General features: G+C 35.9%; 1 protein-coding gene across 1 annotated transcript; it reads right to left on the reverse strand.

Annotated features, from left to right (window-relative positions):
• Nucleotides 1–3,212: 3,212 nt before the first annotated feature.
• RBM46 (RNA binding motif protein 46) lies at nt 3,213–17,055 on the reverse strand. The gene is made up of 4 exons (XM_054824638.1): nt 16,905–17,055; nt 11,217–11,684; nt 9,013–9,795; nt 3,213–3,259 (listed from the first exon to the last, which is right to left on the reverse strand). The coding sequence occupies exons 1-4, from the start codon at nt 17,053–17,055 to the stop codon at nt 3,213–3,215; spliced, it is 1,449 nt and encodes a 482-aa protein (XP_054680613.1).
• Between the last annotated feature and the right edge of the window lie 1,599 nt (nt 17,056–18,654).

The following is an 18,654-nucleotide window of genomic DNA, read 5'->3' on the forward strand; positions in this document are numbered from 1 at the left end:
AGATTTTAAAAAAGAAAAAAGTCTTTATTTTTTGTCATTCAATAAATAAAGCACTTTATGAGAAATACTAAATAGTCACAATAAAAATAAAGATGGCTCACTCAAAATGAATTACATATACCCAATTTAAAAACTTGAAAACTATTTTCAGTTTAGTGCTAAACAATGTTTTTTTTAAGAAGAACATGGCCTGATTAGAAAGTGAGCAAGCTGCTGTTCAACATGGCTACCACAGGCAAGTAGTAGTGCTGGTTATGAGGGATAGCCTGGGTAAGAAGGTGGCCTCTGAACACAGGAGCACACAGGTGTCCCAGCAGAGAGGTGCTAACAACAGGAAACGCACCTTACTGAGCTGTGCATAAAAGTACATTTTTTTTTGCAAATTTTAATTATCTAAGGCATCGAACCTCAATGTTATGACTACAGCAATATATCTCGTGTAGCTTGATGGTATGTTGACATAAAACCCTTCAACATACCACTCCTCCATTGATGTAATGCTATACCAGAAGCAAAGATTTTATTGGACGTGTTCTTCCTATAAAATTTTGCATCAATTTACAAAAACAAATCTGAGTGTGGTATTTAATTTTCATATTATGTATGTTTATGTATGAAAAGGCAGGGTTGCCAGGGTGGTGTGGTGGTGATGGTTTTGGTTTTTTTAATGTTTGCTTAAGATCTATTACTTACAACAGAAGCTGTAAAAATTCTGCGTGAAACTCAAAATACAAAAGTAGGAATTGTAGCAAATTATTTCAACACTAAATGATACTGTTGTATAAACTATTACAGGTAAAAAAAAGTCTTTTAAACTAATTATCTTTTCAAAACAAATTTAAATCAAGCTAACCAAAATAATTTAACATTCAATTTCACTAATCTTTAAAGTGAGATGTTTAATACACACATGTGCTTCGAAGAATTATTCATTAATAGATATGTAGGGTGAATTTCTGGTAATTATGTGTCAGTGTGGTGTTCATTTCATGGCAAGATCCAAAGCAATTCTGAACTTTTCTTCTTCAGGCCCATTCAAACCAAATAGGGTGTACAGTTGGCTGCAGAAAAAGAGGGGGAAGAGGGTAAGAAAGAGACTTTTGATTACTGCATCACCTATTCCAAGATGGACTTGACTATTAAGAAACTTAAGATAATGGTGTAAAGAAAGCATTCACAGTCTTATGCCAAAGCTGTATTCTTCCCTTTCCTCTGCACCCCTAATACTAACCCAAATCAGTAAGAAATTAGTCAAGAGGTCAAGCAACATCAGAAAGGATGTCATAAAAAAAAACCCAAACATTAAAAATTAGAACTGAATCTTAGGGGTTTTCTTCCTAAAAGCCTTATATGTTTAAAAAAACCCCATTCTTCAGTACTGAACATAGGTGTGTGTATATATATATTTTTGACCAAGCTTTACAATAATGACCCTTTGTTTCACCTCCACTGAACACAAAATATTAAAACAACTTCAACATGCGTATTGGATAACTTTTTCTTTTGATGTGGCCTAGGATACAGTAGGCTTTCTGGGCTGCAAGCGCACATTGTTGGGTCATGTTGAGCTTCTCGTCCACGGACACTCCCAAGTCCTCCTCCTGAGGGCTGCTCTCAGTCCATTCTCTGCCCAGCCTGTAGTTGTGCTTGGGATTACCCAGACCCACGTGCAGGACCTTGCACTTGGCCTTGCTGAATTTCACATGGTTCACACAGGCTCGCCTCTCAAGCCTGTCAAGGTCCCTCTGGATGGCATCCCTTCCCTCCAGTGCATTGACTGCACCGCACACTTTGGTGTTGACCAGCAAACCTGCTGAGGGTGCACTCAATCCCACTGTCCATGTTGCCTACAAAGATGTTAAACAGCACCAGTCCCAATACCAACCCCTGAGGAACACCACTCGTCACTGGTCTCCAGCTGGACATTAAGCCATTGACTGCAACTCTGAGTGCGACCATCCAGCCAATTCCTTATCCACCAAGTGGTCCAGTTGTCAAATCCATGTCTCTCCCATTTAGAGACAAGGATGTCATGTGGGACAGTGTAAAATGCTTTGCACAAGTCCAGGCAGATGACATCAGTTGCTCTTCCCTTATCCACCAACACTGTAACCCTGTTGTAGGTCACCAAATTTCTCAGGCACGATTTGCCCTTAGTGAAGCCATTTTGGCTGTCACCAATCACCTCCTTATTTTCCGTGTGCCTTAGCATAGTTTCCAGGAGGATCTGCTCCGTGATACTGTTGAGCACAGAGGTAAGACTGACCAGCCTGTAGTTCCCTGGGTCTTTCTTTCTTCCCCCCCTTTTTAAAAACAGGGATTATATTTCCCCTTTTCCAGTCAGTGGGAACTTCACTGGACTGCCACGACTCCTATCTTTCTTACTCCTTTTTCTCCAAGTTCTCCTACACTGGCCCCACACTTACAAATTTATGTTCCCTGTCTGTAAGCAGCAGCAACAGAAAAATAACTGAATCTTCAGGACAAATCCTAGGTGACTCAGATTAGAAGCTTCCCGCAGTAAAGTTAACACTGAGCATGGAATTAATGCTATTTTCAAACTGCCTTATAAGCTTTTAAAAACCAGTCTCATGACACTCAGAGAGGATGGTAATCCCTATTTCAAAAAATGAAAGAGGCCTCAGAAGTGACAGACATCTACAGTTAAATTCATCCACAATAGCATATTCAAAAAAAGATAACATTTACCCTTGTAGCATAAAATGCAGAAAGTTAAAAATAACACTTTTTGTAAATCAGAGGAGACAGTCTCTTTCTTTTACAAGAAACTGACTACCCAAAGAAACAGTCCAAGTCATCAGTGCAGTAACAACTCCACTTCTGAACATAAATTTAAACCCAAGCTAGAAATGCAAATAATTCAGAAATGACTGAAAAATGACTCACAGTCATTTCAGGTGTAAAAAACCATAACCTTCCTTTGTGCTGCACAATCCTCATGAACATCAGATGGGGTGATCCATCAGCAGGTCTACAGCAGTAGAGCTATGGTCTCATTTGGAAAAAAAAAAAAAAAAAACGGGACAGAGCATTTCTACAAGCATTCTCGGAGGCGAATATGTGGGGAAATAACCTTAAGACCAACTTCTCTAACAAACAGCCCAAACAGTGCAGCTAAGACAATGTCTTTGAGGGGGCAAAAACCTGCACCAAACACAATCCTGGGAGGTTCACTCACCTCTACTATCCCACTATGCTGCATTCAGGGACAGCAAAGTTATATAGGCTTGCTCAGGGGCTGTGATAAAAACCATTATGTGTAAGTCATCTGATAAATATTTAAGACTTCTAAATTCATACTGTTAAAGAACATCTTATACTTTATTCTGTGCCTTTCTTAAAAAAAAAAAAAAATCACTGAAAAAAACCCCACCAATCACCACTTATCATCTGTATTGGCTAAACAAAACCAGCAATTTCTGTATTTTTTTTTAAACATCTTACATTTTGTACCAGGCTGTTGCTTATTTCAACAACAATATAGTTAATTTTGATAAAGCAAACCAAGGCAGTGCTTAAGCAAAGAAAATCTCTACAATGAAACAGTAAAATAAAAATATTTCACTTGAACTGTGAGACCTTTAAGTTTAATGTCCAAGATCTTGATCAGCAGTGTACCGATACATTTGTTCTGAGACCCAGATGCTGAGTACAGACTCTTGAACTACTTTATACAAGTTTTATCCTTAACTTGTAAATTGCTACTGCACGCAGTATTTTAAGAAGCTTAAATAAGTGAATTCATAGTATTAAGATATAATGCTTGCTCCACCTGTTTCAGTAGAGTTTACTATATACATTCTATGTGGTGAACTGGAATTAAACTGTTATTTACATGCTATAGTTAGTTATTAAAATGCTTTTCCTTCATTCAGAGATTTATCAGTATATTTTCTTTTAAATACTTTCTGTTAAATACTTTTAACTACTCTCTTCTACCTAAAAAATAATTTATTAAATTGTGTCTCAGCAAAATGTCACATGGAATAGTATACGTGAGTAAACAAAGAATACTCTCTTGTGGAATGCATGTCTAAAACCTGGCAGATCCCCAGAACTCAGAAAACTTTACCAAAACTTCTTCCCTTCTTCCCCATCACCTTTAAGTCAGAGTCAGAAGTGAGAGCACTCCCCAGGACTCAGTCTTTGCTGCAAAGGGTGTTACCTTAAGGACTAGAAAGAGGTCCTCACATCTTCTGGTATTTCCTTAAACCAGTGGAATTCCACTAGCATTAAGTGATAACAATAGAAAATAAAAAACCCCACCCCAATCATTCCCAAAAGAATGTTCTTTTCCAGGGTTCAGATGTTTACTCTTACTAAAGAAAGGGACGTGGAAGTTCTCCTACAATTCAGAGCACATCTATTCAAGTTCTTTTCTGCCTATACTTCGAAGTCATCTGGATGAACCAGCTTGATTCCATAAGCTACAAAGCTACGTTACTGATGCAGAGGACCTGAATGATAAGTAATGCCTCTTATTTTGCGATTGACTCAGCACCAACACTGCTTCTGGACCAGAGGTGGAATATAGAGTCTGTGTTAATTAGCACAACTATACAGTCTCCAAATTGGAGCTGCCCCACATCCAATCAGCCTCCAGGACAGGCGAGAACAGCAAGTCTTACATGTTTTTCTAACTGGATACCACATTTAACAGCCAAGCACCATTTTGCAAACAACACTAAGGTGTTGTGTAACTTCTAAGACACAGACTTATTTGTATTGAAATTAGATTCAAATTAATGGAAAAAGTATTGATTTCTCCTATGCAGCATTCATGTTTCTTCCTATTCTGTCCCCCGTCCCCACCCCAAACATCCGCCTTCTGGAACTTCAACATATAGTTCTGCTCCCTTTCTCACAAATGGATATCCAGACATGTAATTTCCATATATTTAAACAAGCCTGAGTTTTTTCACTTCCTTGATCTGTTCACGATTTATCTAGTAATATTAAAATATAGCTTATTCATCTTTCAGTGAAATCACAGCTTTCTGTATTTTATCCAAGCATTGTTTTCAAAACATTCAGGTGACACCAAGTGGTTAATCGTTGTACTGCTGTCTGTTCAGGACTATTGTACACAACAGTAACAACCAAGTATTCTGTTATGTGAAAGTGAATACAGAAATACGTATCACCAAAAAAAAGTCAGCAGAGTGCTTTGAGATTATTAATCATAACAGTCCAATTCTAAAATTCTATCAAAGAAGCCCCTTCTCATTCTCTTACCTTAGTCTGCTTATATGTTTTAAAAAGAAAAAAAAAAACAAACCCCAAAAAACTGCACACATCAACAAAACTGAAGTGGGAAAAAACCTAAGTTCCTGTAAGAGAAGTTACTTACCAGAAGGAATTATTCCCAGTGTTCTCATCTCTGTACCCTCATGCTTATAGTAAGTTGCTTCCACAAAGAAATACATTCAGACTTTTCTCAAAATCACTGCTACTTATTAAAAAAAAACCACAACAAAAACAAAAAAACCAAAACAACCAAAAAACCACCCACAAGACATGCATCCATGCAGCATTATTCAATTCTATTTCTAGACTCCTTAGGGCTATGTTTCAGTATCGCAACAATACTAACATCAAAAAGAGGGTCTTTATCAACATGAAAGAGGTGTATCTTTCCAAAGTCAGCCATTATGTTTGCTTTGAAATAGGGGTCTGCATGCTCTGTGAGGGGCCAAATCCTCAGAAACAAGAATGCACAGAGCACCTTTATAGTTCAAAGATAACAACACAGCATTACCAGCACTAGGCCATTAGGTGGGCAGCCTTTAAAAAACAAGCCTAGGATCTGGGAATTCTGCTAAGTAAGAATTCACACTAATTGTGATCATTTGGCACACTGTAGTGCTAAAAAGCTTTAAAATGCTGTTAATTTAAATTCAGCTTAAAATGTTTTCCCAATAGCACTTGTAACTATAATTGCAGAGATAAAAAAATCTCAACACATTCTTTCTTCATTTTTCTTTTTAAACTTGTTTGCATTCTGGTTTTGACCACTGCTGTGAATAATCATTCTTAGTCCAACTTTTTTTAATTGTTCTGGTGATTCTTTCCTGGAGCAATATAGACGATAAAATACTACCTTTAGATAAAGCTATGTGTAAGCCATAAAATGGGTACGTATGCATGGTCAAGAACAGAACCTGAAGCTGTCTTCATTCTTCTTTAAAGGAGAGGCTCACACCACTATTTCAAGCTTAGCATTCTTTTTATCTTTTGTGTTCAGAATTGCACAGGTTATAAAGTTATGGCCCTAATTTTCATAGTTAGAAGAAGATGGAAACAAACACTCAACTAGTAATATGCCCCCCACAGTGTGTACAAAACCAGGCACAGATACTTAACTGTTTTATTATTAAAAATAAACATTTCTGATCACTTTGACCATCTGAAAGTATCACCTTCGAGAGATAACCTACTAATGCAAACCAAACATATCACTGCTAAAGTGGGGACAATGTATAAGGCTTTGCTTTTTGGAAATTCTCCTTTCTCTAAGGCCTTCTGAGCACGCAAAAACAAAACCAAGGAGAAGCAAGATTCTAAGCCAGAAGAAAAAGTTTGTTTACGTTTCAGTCATGCATTGCAAAAAAAGGCATCACAGTCAAGCCTGAAATAAGTCTGCTACAAACTGCATCCATAAGAAAAATCTCACCACGGCCTAAGTATCAAGAGACTTCCAGAACAAGTGCTAAGTAGCAGTTATTAGGAAGAGAAGGATGGCAACGCTATTTTAATAGTTTGCTATCAGCAGTAGCTTTTCTAATCCACCAAAACTAGAACAGGTGAGAAAAAAAAGAAGAAAAAAATAACACCAAAAAAACCCACAAAAACCAGGGCAATAAAGGGGAACAGAAAAGTCTTTTTTAAAGCATTTCTCAGGAACAGAAGCAGTAATCACTAACAGAGGAGTCCACTTAGCCTTTCAGTTACTCCTGCTTCCATTTCCCTGAAAATTCAGTTTCACTGGCCCAAAACTATTAAGTAAAAGCATTTTAATAAACACTTCTTTATCTAGTCTCGTTTCTCCTCCTTCCATTCCTAAAGCAAAATCAAGCTTTAAATCTTGTGGATGCAGTCCTGGGTCCTGCACGCATGCACAGCTAATCAGAAAAGGATTATTTACTGTATTGTACAATCTCATTGTGCTTCTATCCAGAGCTGCACTATACAGGATCATCAAGTCTGATGCCTCAGACACTGCCTGGCCCACACACAGTAGGCACTATCCACAGACAATGCCACTCATTTCAAACCTGGAAGTCCACGGCTTAAGAAGGCTGATAATCTACACTAGAATGTGAAAAAACACAGCAGTCTATTAATAAACTGAATTAATAGTAATTGAAGTACAACCTGTTTGAACTTCCTAGATATTGTAAGAAACTTGGAAAGAACTTGCCTACCACCAGTCCAAAAGCCAAAACACTCCCTCCCAAACAACTCTGGCATTGCTGCAATTCTGAATTAAAAAAAGGCAACAAAAAACCCACAACCTGAAAAAAACCCAACTTTCTACACACAATTAGACAACAAACTAGTTTGTATTATCGGAACAAGCCTATCACCTCCAACATAATTCTCCACGGAAAGAGAAAAAAGAAAAGAAAATCCAAACCTCTGGCTCTAGGATTCATTAGAAACAATTTAATAATGACAGACAAATATTTCTGTTGTTCTACAAAAGACTAGCAAGAACTCATTTCAAGATACAGCATCTACAGATCTAGTCATGTTGAAAGAAACCATGCAACAAATACACAAGAATATTACTCAGCAGATCAGAAAAATTACATGATGGTTCATAATACTTGCAAAACTATAAAGATCAGTCTTATCTTCAAATATACCAGGATGTAAAGGCCAAAAAGAGAAAAAGCAATAACTAAGCAGAAGATAAACTGTTCAAAAGAACAAGTGGAATAAATTATACAAAGCTTTGCCTGGAAGTATGAGTAGTTTTCAAACCATTATGGTATAGCTCTGTAACAGCCTTCAAATCTGAGTACCAAAGAGCCAAAATTCTGATTTCTTTGAGGATGAAGTTCGATCAGATGATGACTGCAATTACTAATGAACCTGGTACTAGAAATCAGTTCTGTGTTCTGAATGCGCTTGGTGAATGGTCTGAAAAACGCTGGGCAGGAACTAGATGACCAAAGTGTTACATTTTGTATTATTTATGTATTTCACTTTACAGAGCAACAGGGATAACACTGTCAGAACTGCAGTGATCTGTTGTCTTAGTTATGAAAAGAACAGATTTTACCATAGCTTTTTATAATATAAAAACTTCCCTTTTCTAGTAGCTGTATTCTAATTTTAAGAAATGGAATATATATAAATGAAGATGCTAGACTTATAAAGTAATTAATAATAACTGTATCCCTATTTTTTCCCATTTTCCGGTTAAAAAAAAAAAAAAACCACTAAATGACAGCACTCTTTACCCAAAGATAATACACATACAGCCACATAATTATACTCTGCTATAGCCTTAAGAATGTTTATAAAGAAGAATCAAAAAAGCTTCCCAAAACTATTTATTCATCTGAATATGGATCTACTACTTCTGCTTTCCCCATTTATAATAAATCAAGAACACAGTCTTTTCAAATACATTTTCAGCACCATCACTGTCCTCGCACAGATGGCCTTATAACTAAAGTCACTTAACATGTCATCTAGTTCTTCCTTATAAATCATTATGGTAGATAAATGTAAGCAAAGATTACCCTAGCATTGCACTGAATAGATGTTGACACAACTGTTTCTTTAGCGCTCTCACCTGATGGTCCAGACTCAGCTGAAACAAGAAATAATTTTTCTGTATTGTTATATTCTGAATATTTCGTATTCTATCTTTATATAAAAAGACATACACACAGGCCGAGATATAGACATAAAGATCAATTTTACAGTCACTTTGCTAGCTTCAGTTCTTAAGAACTAATTGAAAGCATTTATGCTTACCTAGATGTAGAAGTGTGAACTGTGCTGCCAATTCCTTTGCACTTTCTACTGTTGTACAGAGTTTGTCTGGCATGAAATAACTCTGGGAACCATCTGAAATACTAGGAATAAGCACCTTGTACACCAAGAGTATTTTCCCATCCTGACCTGTGGTTGAATACAAGTAGTATTCTGGTGGTGCCCAGTTATTTTTATTGCAAAAATAATCCAGATGCATTGCTGCAGAACTGAAGTGACTGGATTTTAAAGAATACATGCTAATTGGAGTAAGCTTTATTCCTGGAAAAAACGGGTATGTACATCTTTCAACTTCAGGAGGGCCTGGACTGTGCTGACCATTAAGACGAACTGAAAGAGTTGCTGGTTTCCCTAAAGATTTTTGATGACCATCTTCTTTGTTAGGAAACCCCAAGAGATTTTCAGAACCAGGACTTATGTGACCATTAAAATGTTGTTTCCAAGTACTTTCTTTGTTAACTGGCTTTGCCAGTGTTACCTCAATACAAGCTCCATCAATGCACTTTCCATTCATTACAGACATAGCAGCAACTGCATCTTCTCGGTGGAAAAAATGAACAAAAGCATAGTCTCTCAGCTTCTTTACACGTTCAACTACTCCTGGTTTGAACTTGCTGAATTCAGCTTTAATTGTGTCCTCTGTAGTAGATATCATTAAATTTCTTACGTATAATACTTTGACTCTCTGCATTGTTTCTTCATCAACTTCTTTCTCTGGGTCTGCCCAGTCTACTTGAATAGTGTGACCCCAGAGCTGGAATGTTCCTACAGCAAAGCAGCATTACATCAGTAAGAAATATTCAAAGGAAAACAAAATCATTCTTATCAACTACCTCTAGAAAAAGCAAACATGATGCATGGCCACATGACATAGTGTTTTTTGTTGCCTGCATCTACTTAAGCAAAATATGTAAAATATTACTACTTGAAATTATTAAAGAAAATAAGACTGCAAAAATTCAAAATGTTCTATGTGTACCCTTTGGGTTCATTAAGCCCCATAAGCTGTCAAAGACTTTGTGATTGTGTGACATGCACGTACATGCATATATAAAGCAACCAGAAGCAACGTATTATCTTACTAGTTAGCAAACACAGCATCTTCAATAATATTACTACCTTAAAAAGTAAGGCCAACACTTGGAAAAAATAATCTAAATGTATATGCACTAGCACAAGCCTTACTTTATGTTGCAGCAGACACCAAAACCATAAACTAAAAAAACCAAACCAAACAAACAAAAAATAAGCCAAAAACCCCCACCTCGTTAGTCATTTCAAGCCAACATACTGAGTATCCACAACTAGTTTATTTTACATTCAGTGATCTAGCTATACTTGTCCCACTACTTTGCAAGGCTTATGTAAGTCTTAGGTAACAGTCCTCCTTAATACTCTGTCAGTGATTAATGCAAGACTTGCCTAAATCTTAGCCTTAATAAATACAGGGAGTTTTGTCATTCATTTCAGCAAGGCCAATGCTGTATTATCTGTTTTAATGACTTTGCTTCTCCAACGATATTGTTTAATTTCATCCCTATTTAATTTCTTTTCCTTTCTCTTCCAGAACTTCCCTTTTTAACTGTACCTTTACCTATTCCCTCTTCTTTCAGTAGATTTAATCCCTTCTACTCTCCCTCCCACAACAATTATAAAATAAGGTGCAAAGAAAAAGTAGTCTTCTACTTGTTAAACTCTTAAAATTATTTTCTAGTAAAAGATTAAAGACCTAATTTCAAACATTTTTAAAATATGAAACATCAATAACATCACTCATGATACCCAAAGAAAATAAGGGACACGTTACAAGGATTGTATTTTTTAAGTTCAGCTTTAAGAAAATTCATGTGCAGGGATTAGTGCATGCAAATATAAACTGGATATGTGTGCCCAAGCAAATACGTATCTTGGTGTAGATTACAGTAACTTGCATTTATAAAACGGGTATCTGCTCTTTCATTTTCCAAACTGCTTAAATTTTAGCTTCTTTAAAATAAAAAAAAACCAAAAAAACCCACCGCAAAAAAAGAAAGAAACCTCCAAACCCAGCCTTGATTCATGAACCAAAAAAGAAAAAAAACAACCCTCCCTTAAAAAAACATCAGGGATGATCCAGCGCCCCACAGCCTGCAAATTGGAGACAGATACTCCCCTAAAAACTCCCAAAAAATTACAAATAGGTTTACCTGGGATTAGCCGCCTTCTAGCCATTGCAGCTGCTCTGTGAGATTCATATTCTACAAAAGCAAAGCCACGATTTTTAGTTTTGTCAGTGGCATTTGGATAAACAATGACATCCACCACTCCTTCTGTAACTTTCTTCATTTCATTCAGTATTTCTTCTTTCTTCTTTTCTTTTGGAATTGCTCCAATAAATAGTCTGCAGTTGTCCAAGCTTACGCAGACACCAATAAGTTTCCCTGGACGAATTTCATAATTGTTAAGAATCTTGATGGCTAGCTGTGCTTCCTCTTTAGTAGTGTACATCACAAAAGCATAGCCTCGATTCTCACCACTGAACTCCATCATCAGTCTGAACTCGTAGATCTTCCCAGCTTTCTCGAAAACAGGAACTAATTCATCTTCATACATATCACGAGGAATCTTACCCACAAAAACTTCACATCCACGAGGTGGTGGAGGACCTTCCCAACCTTAAAATAAATTGTCCAACAACAATCTTAGTACAAATGCCAGACAGACATACACCCCCCCTTATAATATGGAGGTGGGAGTTAGTTATTTTAGTCTCAATTTAAAACTAGCATATTCTTGTCCACTATTTAATTCTTATTTTTGTTATGTTTAAATAAAAAAAATGCCATAAGCTCACAATTTGTATTTAATTCCATCTTCAGTTTCATTCACTGGAATCTGTATGACAACCCACTCAACCTAGTATTATTTAAAACACTGATAGGTTTGCTATAAGAGTCTACATTTCAATCATTTTTTGCCCCTTAAAATTGTATGTCAGTTATTAATACTGATATAACTGAGATAGGAGATAGGTGGTAACTGAGAAAGAACATTTTAAAGTTGCATGTGTTTCTCTGCGTTTCTTGCCCGTATTTTAAGAAATTTTGGTTATGGTCCCTAGTGCAGTATTTTCTTCCTTCCTTGACATCATTCAAAAGGTTCAAACATTTTGCTCCCACCTTCTCCATTCAACCACTAAAACAGGACTCCCTAAGGAAGGTAGGATATGGAGCCATCCTTTCTTCAACAGTCAAAAAGACTGAACACTTTTCCTCTAAGAACAGACCACAGTTTTCACAACTGGAGCTGGACGGTAGAAAAAAAGAAATAAAAAAAATCCACAGAAGTCCCTAGTTCACATCTGAAAGTTACAAGAAGATTCATGCTTCTGTCCTTAAGCCACTCATATACTCTTTTATATCTCTGCCATATACACTGAAAGATATGCTCAACAGATAATGTAAAAATGCATACATGCATTTAAAAATATGGAGTTACGGTCTGCAAATATGGCAATCCATTTTCCCAAAATATGCATTAAAAAAATCTTGGGTTTGGGGTTTTTTTTAAACAAATTAGACAAATCAGGAAGAAGTTTCAAAGGCAGACAGTTACATCATCACTAACAGCTTTTCCTAAAGCTTTGACAAGAAAGGTTCTCCACAGAAGAGAAGGCAAGGAGTATAAAGCTGGTAGAAAAGAAAAAGACAACACAGAATTTGGTAAGTAAGTACTAATATGAAATGACAAAGCATAAGGAGGCAAGGTGAAAAAAATTACTGTTGACAAGTTAAAAAAGATAATTAAATATTTCACTTTGGCTTGACATTCAGAATAAATTATATTTAGGTAATTTTGTAATTAACTTAAAACTTTTTCCTTCATGTAAGTATCATCAAAGAGCACGTAATTTACTCATGAAAAAAATTTTTGACAGAATTGGGAAATTTCAGCCTTCTCACAGAATAAATTTTCATCTATAAGCTGTACACTAAGAACTACATGATACACAGGGAAGCTACCAAGGCATCAGAATTCACATGCATTTGGAGCCACACTGCCACAGCTTATCTAGGAAAAACTATGGTTCTGTTCCACACAACATTCAACATTTTTATATTATTCAGCTTTATAAACACTTACGACCACTTCAACTGAGATCTGACAGGACATGGCAAGTAACACAGTTTGCAAGCTAGTACTGCCATCCCTCACATCGTGCCAGTCAGTTGCCAACATAAAAAAAATGCATAAACAGTACACCATTTAGGAGCTCCAAACACAAACTGCACACCTTAATCAGGAAAAAAGGGAAGAGGCTATGCTTGATCATAGGGAAGTCATGAAATTAAGCAACAATGTTTATTTATTAACTAGACAAACTTCTACCGTCATCCTCAGCAGGATAACTGATTAAACAGTGATTCTCAGTAAGTAAAAGCCATCTACCATTCAGAGCCCACCTTCTACTTTTAAAGCTGCATACTAACTTAGCATTATAGCACATTACTGTCAACTGGGAGTAAGTTATGACTCCTGACTTAAAGAAAACCTGGTCTGTGCCACATTTGCCAATAAGCAACATGTATTTAACAGAGCAAACATGGAAACAGTTCATCAAAAGCACCATTCCTTAAGTAGTTACCAACTGACCAGGGTTTCCGTGACTGGGTACTTGATTCATCACTGGACAACAGATTATAGAATTCCTTTTTTTGCAGCAGTTCAAGTAATCAAACTTCAAACAACATTACAGTTATAATCCTCTCACTGTGAGATCCATGACATCTCAAATTTTCTTCTATGTAATTCTAGTGACTTACATACCTAATGACATCATTATGCCTGCAGCAATCTAAGCAGAAGACCCAAACAAAGCAAGGAAAATTCACTTTCTTAACCTTTTTTATTTTCTTTTACACTCTACAGATGCATTTTCCATAAGTCGCATAAACTGAACACTGCTGCCAACTGAAGTGGAAAGAAAAAATATCATTTTTTAGGGTAATTTTGAGCCAGATCAGCTTCTTGCTCTGGATACCTACCAGTCAGATAAGCAAGGTGGTAACAGGAAAACACAACTGACAGTGAAACTATCTCCTTTGGCAACAATGCAAGCTTACAGAAACTACAGCTTAAACAAGCAAAATTCACAGTGAAACTCTTAATTTACAAACAGTACTCGTAACTTCTTACAAGCCAGCTCAAACATTCAAGTCTCATCTGATCTAGAAAACCATTCACAGTAACTTATCATAATTTCCAGCCTAAGCAAGTATGAAAATACATGAAGATTTAAAGGAGAGGTGTATAATTAATGTCAATGAACAGATTTATGGAAGATACACCTTGTTAAACACATCTAGTTTCAGAAAATATTAACAAATTTCATCAATAAAAGTAACTCTGCCACACAAATACACTTAATACTGCCTGGTGTTCTAATTAAAAATCATAATTATAATGTAAAAAATGTATTATATAATTTAAGAACAGGCTCAGCCCTCAGAAAGTAGTCAGTGATGCCCTGCAATTCTTTTTTCAGTGCCATTTTCAAAATAACTTCACATGGCTCCATCTGCTTATTTTATATAGGCTAGTAAAAGTATGTATGTAATTTTAGACAGCAAAAACTTCCAAAGAGAAAAAAATTTCACGCAGCTGTATCTTAAACTACCTATAGCAGTAAGCAATACAGTTCATGCTTACGAGCATCACTTACAAAGATATGGGATCACAGGCCACAAGTGAGAATGAACTGTAAAAATAGCACAAAGAGTCTTCCTTCTTTCTGCTTGTGTAAATGCATAATCTGACTCAAAAAAAAGAATTACTGTACTCCATGTGATACAGCCAGGACTAATGGCAAAATTCTTGTACATTGCTGATGTCAACAACAACAGTGGAAAAATTATTCAAAGTAGAAGAAATGTTTCATAAAGATTTAAAGCATTTGATTAATTTCATCAGAATAACAAGAAATGTTAAGATAAAGGTAACTGACACAAAGTTATTACAGAGAATTACAGGTACTAGGTTTTTCATCATGAAAATTCAAAAAAAAATATTTCAGACTAGAAATAAAGCCCTAATTCAGCAGGAAAGATGCTAATCATTTTAAAAAGCTAAGTGTAGGAGTAGATAATCCCACCTTTTAGAGTTCTAAAAAATCAAACCCATATACTTTTCTGAAAATGTGTCTTAGCCAAAGTCATCAGACTCAACACAATAATAACTAGGCATAAAGTAAACATGTAAGATACACAGAAGTTCAAACTAAAACCACTTATTTTCTTAACACACTCAACATAAGTTTTAGCTCATGAATAGGAGAATAATGACAAAACAGATAATTAGGAAAAAAAAATATATGTATCTACTGAACTATCCCTCCTCCTCTGTTCAAGTGTCTTCACTCAAAACAGTAACAAATTCAATCATTTGGGTTTTACTCATTTATTTCACAAACTTTCAGCCTTTGCAGCATGAGATAGACCCACTAGTTTCCAGCATTTGTATAAGCATGCATTAAAGCTGAATGATCTTGCAACATCTTCAAACAAAAACAACCTTTAGTGGTTGTACTTAAAACTAAGTCATTTAAATTTATTTTTGAAAGCAAATTTCAAGTGCTGAACAAAGGCTTTTCCTTGCACTACCTGTGAATGTTACTCATTCTCTATAAACTAGATCTGCAGCGGCAGTTTCAGCAAAAGTATTTAGCAGGGGATTGGGCTACTGCAAGAGATTTATTATTGCTAAGTTACTTTATCACAGTATCAGACATGTTTCTGAAATAGCATTTAATACACAAGAAAAGGTTAAGTCTTACAATGCAGTAAGATCCTGAAAAGTGTTTACTAAATCCAACAACCACTGTTTCCAAACTGCAATGTACATGTTCCATATACTGCAGGACTCAATTCTTTTTTGTCACTGACTTTAGTGGAAATATAATTGGACATATGGAAAAACATTTTAGTGACAAAGTTTGTTTTCACTGCAGCAATAACTTTCCAGGTCAAGTGTGTAAGTCTCCCACTTGCACCGTGACAATAAATCTTAAATCACCATAAACTAACCAAGAGGATTATTGTAGCTTTTATAGCATCAATACAATCTCTGTTATTCTCTAGAACTTGTATCAACTATTATTTTTTGTTTACACATGGATACATACTCAAGAATTTCTGTTTTCCAGTGTATTAAGTGAAAGAACAATAACACATGAATAATAAACTACAACTGTTGTACTTCACTGTTAAAAACACATCCGATGAATGATAAAAGCTCCAGAAGTTCAGCATTTATCAATTCTTCTTGTCAGTATAAAGGGGGGCGGGGTGGTGGTGTATGTTAGATATGGAGAACAGCTTGGTCAACTCTGACTAAACCAAAATGAGTTAGATCACCTTCACTGATGCTATCTCAGAGAATGGAGGTTTGTAAAAAAAAAAAATTAAAATACTTTGGCCAATGCAAGTGGTACGACAAGAAATCAAGTCGGTTATGCCTGCTATCATCAACTGGTTTGTCTCTTCTGTGTCACTGAACATTTTCAGGCATGTTCTCCGTCATATGGAACACGTTCGGTATTTTCAACTCCACATTTGCTTTGCTACCTGTCAACTTCAGGCTGCTTTTAAAGCTGTGACTTCTTAAATCTGCCAAAAGCAGATGTTCAACATAACCTGTTACAAGAAATCTTAAACTGCTGGGAACTGTAAAGCAAATCAGGACCCTGTACATATTGTGTCTCTTACACTCTTTCCCTAAGCATCTATTACTAGTCACTGTCAAGATACAGGACATGGGGCTATTTTTCAGTCTGATTCAGTATAGCTCTCCTTACAGAAAATAAACTGCAACTTCGTAATCTCAAAAGAAATGCTTACCTGGCGGAGGACCACCAAATTTTCTTTGCCCGTTTTCTTGAACCATGCTGTATCCAGTCTTCTCCATCAGGGCCAATAAAGCAGCCTCATTCTGAGTGCCACTTCGGATTTTGCCACATCCATTTGCTGCAGCTTTATTTTCCTCATGCATATCTGCAATAGCTTCAACATAACATTGCAAATATTTCAATTCAGATAATTCGAAGTTTTTATATGTATACAGAAGCTACTAAAGCACAGAAAGACAACTACACATGCCTATTTACTGTGACTTTGTTTAGCATAAGGTTTCAATCCTACATCCAACTACTACCATCTATATATTTGCTTTCAAAACATTGTTCTGTAGCTGTGGTAACCTTGAACTTTAACCAGCAACCATATATTCTATAAGCAAACTTTCATAAGTGGTATCACAAATATTTTCTAAGTATGCTGCCCTTAAAGTACAATAATTAATTTCTTCATAAATCATGTTATCAGTTGTTTATGTAGAGATCTATATGCTACTCAAAGTGACAAGTTCCACTTCCTTATTACTACATTTTATAGAAATATCAGTGATTTTAAAACTATAATTTAGTACAAAAATATTGTAAAATACATTAAGTCCATGCCTAATTAATATAAAGAATTCAGGAACAAAAGTAATTTAATTAAAACCAATATATAATAAAACTAGGCAGAACTGTCTGGCAAAAGCGAGGCTTTGAAATAATCCCACCTCTGGGGTCCTTATTTTCATGCCTTTATCCATTTCCGTAATTTCCAAAACTAAAAAAAGTTTATCAATACAGTTGTTGCTTCTCTATCTACTATTTACTTGGCATGCCATGTACAACAGCTTTAGGTTTCCCATCACCTAGATGACAGAAACAATCATACCAAAGAACCCATTTGATAAGTACCAACTTTACTAGTCAAGCCCCTAAAAAAATTTAACTTTCAAGTCGGATTTTTTTTTTTTTCACCGACACTTTTTCCTTCTCCAATTTGTATCTTCTTTTCCCAAGACCTCCTGCCTTAAGGTCTGCAATACTTAGACAAGCAATTTTCTTCAACACTTCAATCCTTTGCCCAAAAGGTATATCCAAGTGCCATGCCAGTCATTCTCCAAAAGAAATGCTGCCCAGAAAATCACCACCAGACAAAGAAGCTACAACTCCTGTTTGTTCTGTAGTGCCCCTTATATTTTCAGCTTGCTTTGTCTTCGGGATCAGGCTCCAATAAATAATGTCCTGAGACCTCAGCAGTTGAATTTTTCCAAGAAATCAGTTAAAACCAGCTTAATTTTCACACAAATGTCTCTTGTCAACTCACTATTATTTACCAGATAATGAAGCTTCCTAGGTAAGGCCTCAATTAATAAAGTATCTGGGAGGCAGAGAATAAAGGAAACTAAATCAAGGACAGTGAAGAGTGCATAAGCATTCACATGTCTGTCTCTTTATCAGACTTCCACTATTCAAGATCCCAGGAAACCAGTATCTCAAGCAATGCAGTAAACTCAAACTTGTTGCAATGAACTGAACACTGCTGAAAGGGAGGGGAGAAGAAGAGTTCAAAACCAGTTACAATTGCATCCTTTTTCTACAGTCTGAAGCCACTTTCTCATCTTCAGCTTGTCACTTTTAGTGCTTTTGTACAAACTAAACTATTACTTTTAACTTATTATCCAAATGAGCACCATTATCTACACAGATTATTTATTTTACCTGCAGAAACGAGAATTAGTAAAAATAAAGCCATA

Source organism: Grus americana, chromosome 4 (genome assembly GCF_028858705.1).
Source record: "Grus americana isolate bGruAme1 chromosome 4, bGruAme1.mat, whole genome shotgun sequence".
In the NCBI taxonomy this organism is placed as follows: Eukaryota; Metazoa; Chordata; class Aves; order Gruiformes; family Gruidae; genus Grus; species Grus americana.

Coding starts and splice junctions, on each gene's coding strand:
- RBM46 (XM_054824638.1), bottom strand. CDS start 17,055: ATGCATGAGGAAAATAAAGCTGCAGCAAATGGATGTGGCAAAATCCGA. Junction 9,796..11,216: donor TAGAAGGCGGCTAATCCCAG/GTAAACCTATTT, acceptor GCTTTGCTGTAG/GAACATTCCAGCTCTGGGGT. Junction 3,260..9,012: donor GTTCACACTTCTACATCTAG/GTAAGCATAAAT, acceptor TTTTTATCACAG/CCCCTGAGCAAGCCTATATA.